This window comes from Neomonachus schauinslandi, chromosome 12 (genome assembly GCF_002201575.2).
Source record: "Neomonachus schauinslandi chromosome 12, ASM220157v2, whole genome shotgun sequence".
In the NCBI taxonomy this organism is placed as follows: domain Eukaryota; kingdom Metazoa; phylum Chordata; class Mammalia; order Carnivora; family Phocidae; genus Neomonachus; species Neomonachus schauinslandi.
Genome location: NC_058414.1, coordinates 14,826,489 through 14,834,402, shown reverse-complemented (window position 1 = coordinate 14,834,402; position 7,914 = coordinate 14,826,489). Strand labels below are relative to the sequence as shown.

The following is a 7,914-nucleotide window of genomic DNA, read 5'->3' as shown; positions in this document are numbered from 1 at the left end:
TTTTTTTTCCATCATTTGGTCTTCTATATCACTAATTCTCTCTTCTGCCTCATTTATCCTAGCAGTGAGAGCCTCCATTTTTTATTGCACCTCATTAATAGCCTTTTTGATTTCGACTTGGTTAGATTTTAGTTCTTTTATTTCTCCAGAAAGGGTTTCTCTAATATCTTCCATGCTTTTTTTCAATCCCAGCTAGTATCTTTAAAATCATCATTCTGAACTCTAGTTCTGACATCTTACTAATGTCCATATTGATTAGGTTCCTGACGGTCAGTACTGCCTCTTGTTCTTTTTTTTTGAGGTAATTTTTTCTGTCTTGTCATTTTGTCCAGAGGAGAATAGATAAATAGATAAATGAGAGAACAAAATACTAACAGGGTAACAATGACCCCAGATAAATATACACTAAACAAATCAGAAGAGAGTCTAATGCCAAAAAGCTCTGGAAATGTCAGTCAGAATTTGCTGTATGCGGCGACAACTGTGGTGCACCCAATATAAACAGTTACTATAATAATGAATTTAAGACAACAGTTGACTTTCTTTTTTCAGCTTTCTGATTGTCTCCCACAAGCCTCTCCCAGCCCACTTAGCTCCACAGGAACCAACCTAGCCTTGGCTACCAGTTCTAATCAACAATATAGGCTACCGAGGATACAGACTACATTTTCCAGCCTGTGTCACAGCTACGTCCTGGGCAAAGGGATGAACTTTCAGGAAGTGTCCCTAAAATGAGTTTAGTCTTCCCTGCTTCCTCCTTTTGCCGACTGGAGTGCCAAAATGAGAGCCGATGGCCAGTGCTCAGAAGAGTCATACTGAACGTGGATGAAACAGCAAGGATGGCAAACATGGGCCCCTGATGTCCCCATACCTGGGCTGCTCACTCCAAAGTCTTTTACGAGAGAGAGAGAGATAACTTTCTATCTTTGGAAAGCCACTTTGGGGGGCTTACTTGCTTTTGTTTCTTTTTCACACTTCAAATACGGATCCTCATTGTTACAGATCCCAATTCAAGAAATTTATGCTAACAAAAAAATTTAAATCCTCCATATGAAAAGGCTCATCTTCTGATGTGAATAGATGCTCTGAACATGGAGTGTTCAGCTCCTTCACCAGCAGAAGAGCCCATATTTGGATCTGCAACTAAAAGTTCCAAAAATCCTGGTAGGCCCTCCAAGGACCAAGTTGGGACAGCAGTCATTTTCTGAAGGAACAAATGGCAACAGTGGCATCTGTCCCATACACAAGGTAACCTGGTGCTCTGAAAAGCTATTAATTTAAGTTTCCCTTAAAAATTCTTTTCTTGATGAATTTTTAATCATACACCATTCATCAGAAATGTATAATATGAGGTAAGCATTTAAGAACGTGATGTTGATACAGTGTCTTTATATAGAAGAAAGGTGAGAAGAACTTTTCTCATAAATACATCTCTCGGCTTTTTTTTCTCTTAAAAATATTATGAAGATCAATGTGGGGATGTCAGAATTTTCACGGAGCAGCCTGGGGCTGCACTGTTAACCCATCTTTCCAAAGATCGCATAGATGGTCAGTGCATCACACATCAGACCTTCTCCCAAGCCAGGGAGGCCGTACCCCTTAGGTCTTCTGTGCCTCAGTGTGCATCAATGAGCTCATGTCAAGTGGTCATGACAAACACCGCTCATTAACAAAGACCTTGGACAAGAAAGAAGCCCTGACAGGCCGTTTGCTAACACCAGTAATAATTACATGTGCTGAGCATCATGCCAATAATGTGAATACACAGGCTTTAGATGTGTTATTAGTTGGTACAATTCTTATTCTCATTCTGAAGATGAGGAAGCTAAAGCCTGAGAAGTTAAAGAACTCACCCAATATCATACAGAGGTCACTCCTGGTCTCTACCCCATTAGGCCTTCTGCAAAGTGGAAAATACCCACTTTCTCACTTCTCACCAGCCAGATGGCCCTCGGCTGCAAACTGGATTACAGGTGTTAAGACATGTCTAGGGACAAAGGCTTCTGGAAGTTACATTCCTATTAGTAGGCTGACCACATCTGTCCTTAGGCTCTGCAGACCAGCGAATGGACCAGTGGCAATGAAGTGAAATAGATGCTTTTCACACCTCTTAACCCTGCTTTCAAGACAGGATGGGGGGAGCAGGGGTGCAGGGGTGAAGTTCGTACATAATCATGCCCTGGGCCAGTTCTGCTGCTGAGATGAGCTAAGATGTCTAGAAAGGGCTGGGAAAACACTATTCTTATTTTGAAAAAAAAAATCACCTTTAATGCACAGCTCTATACCTCTAGTTTTATAATGGCTCACTAATCAGTATGAGTTTGGGCTGATCTGGATGGCAGAACAGTACAGTGTCTTCCGGGTACATGGTGCCCCATCATGATTTAGCAGAATGTGCTGGAACCCTGGCAGAAGTGCCCCAGGCCTCCTGTGGTCTGTGATCCTGGCTCTTACCTCGCCAACCATCTTCACATCTTCCCGCCCATACCAGTCAGGCTCGTAGACTTCATGCAGTGACTCAGTGAGCTTCATCGAGGCTTCTTGCATGCCTAGTATTGCAGAAAAACAACTCTGGTTGGATAGACATGGGGGAGGTGCCCCTTCCTGTGTCCCCTACTTTTCTAAGACAGAAAAACCTTGAGTTACCCACTAATCATTGAAGGAAAAATCGTGAAGTCACGACTGTTACTTGCATCTGTATTCACAACTGCCCTGTGAGGGTCTCTAACGTATCTGATTACATTGTGCATTTTCTATTATTTTCATGATAATGGCAGATACTGAGTCTTGAAAAAAATCAACAAGGTGTCCTATTCTGAAAACAACAATAGTAATGTGTTCTATTACGTATGCCATCATGTATGATGCAGTACAGAACCATAAATACACAAAATAACTCGTCCATAAGACTACGGAGCTCAAAAAATAAAATTAATCCTAAATGACTTTAAATATAAGAAATAAAGCCTTCCACAGAAGTAGGCTGAAGCAAAATTAACAGGATTCTAGGGCAAAACAGCTGGAAGTAGTTTAAGTGGCCTGTTTTTGAAAGAAAAAAAAAAGAAAAAGTTTTTCTTTTTCTAAAGTTATTAAAAGCTACATATACAGTTTTTGGGGTGCCTGGGTGGCTCAGTCGGATAAGCGTCCGCCTTCGGCTCAGGTCATGATCCCAGGGTCCTGGGATCGAGCCCCGCATCGGGCTCCCTGCCCAGTGGGAAGCCTGCTTCTCCCTCTCCCACTCTCCCTGCTTGTGTTCCCTCTCTCGCTGTGTCTCTCTCTGTCAAATAAACAAACAAAATCTTAAAAAAAAAAAAAAAAGCAACATATACAGTTTTAAATCAGAACTCTCAGAAAGCTTAGAGTTCTTAACTCTGCGGGTCAGAATTTCCATTAGACGTACATTTGGTGCGTGTTGCAAAAACTATGGTTGTTAAATAGCAGGAAGGATATAAAGTGTCCTTGTGCAACACGGAGATGGAAAGTATCACCAAGTCTTTTCCAGTCTCTGCTCTGCCCCTCCTTCAAACCATGGAGGGGACAGTGCATGCTGGGTGGAATCAGCGCAGGGCTGAGAAGAGTCCATAATGCATTCTTTGGCTGGTGACTTGGAGGAGCTCCCCGTCTGGCACCAAACCCTCCCTACCGGCTGGAAGCTGAGACCTGGCCCAGTTGGTGTCTTGGCTTTTGTCACTAGGGGATATGAAATTTTCCTTACAAGCGAAATGCATCTCATAAAACTCAGTGCCCATGACTCCACAAAGGAAAGTTTTCATGAAACTGAAAGCTGCAACCATCTAGACTCAACTAGATGCTTGTTGGATTTAAGGGCATCAGTTCTGGTTTCAACTATGAGAGGAGGACAAAATAAAAGATGTGTGAGGTGACAGAAGTAAATCCTTGAGTAAGTACAAAAGTCAGCATGGTATTTCATAGTACAGTTTCTCTCTAGGCAGGGAACACCCCCACTCTCCTTCCTCCGATAAGATGCAGATATAGATTTGGTCTGTGCACTTGAAAATTTGAAGGTTTCCAGGACACATGAAGTAGGAAAGCCTGCAACCCTCTCTCCATGAAGCAAATCACTGAGCACACTAAAGGATACCCCAACAACATGCTGTATGGCCCACACCAGCTGAAAAGACTTGGTGACCAAAAGCAGTGATGACATGAAAGCATGTAGGTGTAGAGACAGCCAAAAGTTAATGCAAAACCTGCAAGTGTCCTCTAGCACTCTGAATGAATCCCCTAGTGAGAATGTTCCCTCTTGTATGGGTGGTCGCTGCTGAGGAAGACCAACATGACCTCCAGCATCTCCACTGGCTCCTCCCCAAGGACAAGCAAGCCTCTACTAAGAAATGTACCCCTCGAATGTCAGTCACTGGTTGACACCCTTCCATAACTCAGATGCCAAAAGGCTTCTGAAGGTTTCTCTTAAATCTTTGTCGTAAGTCTGACGGAAATTATAAATAGCTGTGTAGACAAGTTCTTAAGGTCTTAAGAGGAAGAAAAAGAAATGATGGTGTTGTAGGACAAATAACCTTTGCGGTGAAAAATAAAACTGTGAATATAAGCTTAAAATAAAATTATATAAGACCTTACTCACTGGGGCTAAAAGCACAATGTTGCAGTAAATATGCCTCCTAGCAGCCAAAAATAACCACTAATTGCTGTGTGGATAAATAGTGATGGAAAATTTGGAAAGAGTCCATTTTGACATAGAAATTGTTTCTAGAACATTCCATAGGAAGCACTTGGATGGACACATAGGTGAACAAGACACAACCTTTGGTCTTTTTTTTTTTTTTTGATTTTATTTATTTATTTGACAGAGAGAGAGATAGCGAGAGCAGTAACACGAGCAGTATCACAAGCAGGGGGAATGGGAGAGGGAGAAGCAGGCTTCTTGCCGACCAGGGAGCCTGATGTGGGACTTGATCCCAGGACCCTGGGATCATGACCTGAGCCGAAGGCAGACGCTTAACGACTGAGCCACCCAGGCACCCACAACCTTTGGTCTTAAGGGGCCTAAAGAATGGCAAAGATTTTAGGGATTTAGAACCTACTCTGCTGACAGAGCATAAGAGAAAAAAAAAAGCCAAAACCCAAGTTCCCTTCAAAGTAGCTTGGCAACATCAAAGAACAGTAGATGCTAAATGCTACCTCTGGCATTTAATAATATCTATAACCAGTTATTTTCTTAAAAGATTAGTGATTTCCAAAACTGCAAGACAGGCGTCATGCATACAATTTTTAGTTTACAACTGGATAGGAACCACTTTCCTTGCTTTAAAATTTTGGACCTTCTCCAAGGCATTTACTGCAACATCCTCTTTCCCTCTGCAACCAAATTTGCAAGCTTCTATTTTCACCCTCTAAGATTTGTTGCAGAGATTACACTGCTACAAGAGTCCCCTTTGTACAGCCTGAGGGTGTACATTTTAGTTAAAAATAACATCAGCTAAAATACATTATGACAATAACCAGCAGCAGCCATAAACCATTACAAGAGTATCTACAATACTGTAAGTATCTGGCAGCTCTGCCCATTATTTAGAAGAGAGCCGTTTAAGAAGCCAGCAGTTGGCTCAGAGGAGAGCAGGATGGGAAGTCTTTCTCCTAGAGATTTCAGGAGAGCAAATATAGGAGCAAGAGTTGGGGCAGGTAGGCAGAGTGTGAGATGGCTCAAAGACAGTCAACCCTCCCGCTGGGTCATGCTCACACATAACAAGCACATACAACTAACAAGTACTGATGCCACCATCTGGGCCACGCTCCGTGGAGAGGAATTCTTGTGTGTTCATTATCCTGGTGTCTGGCCTCCACGTCCACCCCCACACCAGTGACTCCTGATTCCAAATCCCTATTGGACATCTCCACATGGATGTGCTTCTGGTTCCTCACGCTTCACGTGCCCAAAACCAACTCAGAAATTCCTGACAAAACCTCTTCCTACTCCTCTTCCCAATCCTCATGAATGTCACCCAGTAGTCCCAGTTAGAAAACTGGATTCATCCTCCCAAAGTGAGTATGTCTCCAAGGCACACCAGTCCTGCCTGAAGCCCCTTGCTTCCATGCCCACTGCCACAGTCCTCAACTGCATATCCATCATCTGTCATTTGGATTAGATGAAATAATGTAAACGGTTGAGCAAAGTACTTCTATAAAGTTAACATTCAAATGTCAGCCACCATTATGAAAAACTTTTTAGAAGGCATTGTGGCATAATAATTAAAACTATTATTTGCAATCCATCAGCCTTTGTTAAAATCTGGTTTCCAACACATGTCATCTGTGTGACCTTAGGCAAATTATCTAACCATGCCAGACTTCAGTTTTCCAAAGTGTACACTACTTTTCAATGATAGTACGTGCCACGGCCATAGTTAAAATTGTATGAAATGAGACAGTAAAAGCTTACATTAGTGCCTCTCACAAAAGTGCTCAATAAATGTTAGCTTTTTCACTATCATTATTAAATCCTGGACTAGACTTCTAAGAAGTCTCCTTGCAGCTTCATCTCCTCTAGCCTGAATCCCACAAAACCACAGTAACTATCTTTCTAAAATGCTAATCAGATCATGTGACCCATTCCCTTGCCTACAGTAATGTAATGACTCCCTTCTGCACTGACAGACTAAAACCCCAATATGATATGCTACATAAGCATACCTACCTTTCCACGTCTCATCCATCTCAGATTCTTGCTTACCCTCAATTATCTACTTGTTCCCTAAAGAGCCCAAGCTTCTTCCTGCCTCCTGGACCTTTGTATATGTAGCTTCTTCTACCTGGCAAGTCCTTCCAACATCAACCTCAGTCTCCAGCGTATCTTTTTTTTGTTTTGTTTTAATTTTATTTTATTATGTTATGTTAGTCACCATACATCATTAGTTTTTGATGTAGTGATACATGATTCATTGTTTTCATATAACACCCAGTGCTCCATGCAGTACAGTCCCCAGCATATCTTATCACCTGGTAACTAAGTTACACTCCCTTCCTAGGTCCACTGAAGCATAAGTTCCTTGGAAGGCCCAACCTGGTCTCCTGTCCTTTGGTGGGGGGGAGGTCCTGTCCTCTGTTGTGATGCACATAATGCACACTTCTGTTAAAGTATGTATTACTATGTATCTTTGGCTTTTTTGTTTATTTAACTTTCTCCCCATCTCTGCTGCCAGCTCCATGAGAGTAGGCACTGTGTCTTGTTTGTCTCTGCATCTCCACTCCACGAACAGTGTTGCGCCCATAAATGGGGTTCAATGCAACATTTGCTGCTAAAATAAACGAGAACAAAGATCTACCTTGCAAAGCCTAAGCATCAGCAGAAATAATACTTACCTACAGAGGTGAATGGCATCCAGTGATCATAAGACCTTATTTCCCAGAGTCTTAGTAGTAGAGATTTGGAGGGCTTCTGAGAGCACCTGGATGGATGAGGAACCCCAGGTAGCTGAGGCCTTGGTGATCTTCCTACCACTGCCCCTGGGACCAGACCCAAGGGCCATCACTCTAGGGCCAGATCTCCTTCCTCCGTAATGCTGCCTGTATTACAGTACAGTTACTTAGCTAGTGTTCTTTTTTTGTGAAAGCCAGAAAAATTGGCCATGAAAGACCTTTGAAAATCCAAATTATGATTTATTTAACACCTACCCCTTGTCTTTCCTTGTGTTCCCCAAAACCCAAACTGTGCTCCAAGGAACCCTAATTCTTGGTATGACTTTGAGAAGAGAAAAGCATTCCATCATCAAATACCTGGTAAATGCTGCCCACCCACCCATAGGGCTTCTGGAGATTATATTAACATATTAAGGGCCCCATAGTAATTATGTTCTGTTGGAAAATTCATTCCAACCAGCCTTGACCAAAGTAATTTAGACATAGGTCTCTTTCACGGGACGTTTTGTTAACAAAACA

General features: G+C 42.3%; 1 protein-coding gene across 2 annotated transcripts in view; it reads right to left on the bottom strand.

Annotated features, from left to right (window-relative positions):
• AMPH (amphiphysin) overlaps nucleotides 1-7,914 on the bottom strand; it is a 299,854-nt gene that overhangs the window by 124,084 nt on the left and 167,856 nt on the right. For both annotated transcript variants that reach the window (XM_021703692.1, XM_021703694.1), the window contains exon 4: nucleotides 2,455-2,549. In XM_021703692.1, coding sequence (XP_021559367.1) covers nucleotides 2,455-2,549 — 95 coding nt within the window. The remainder of the gene's footprint in view (nucleotides 1-2,454; nucleotides 2,550-7,914) is intronic.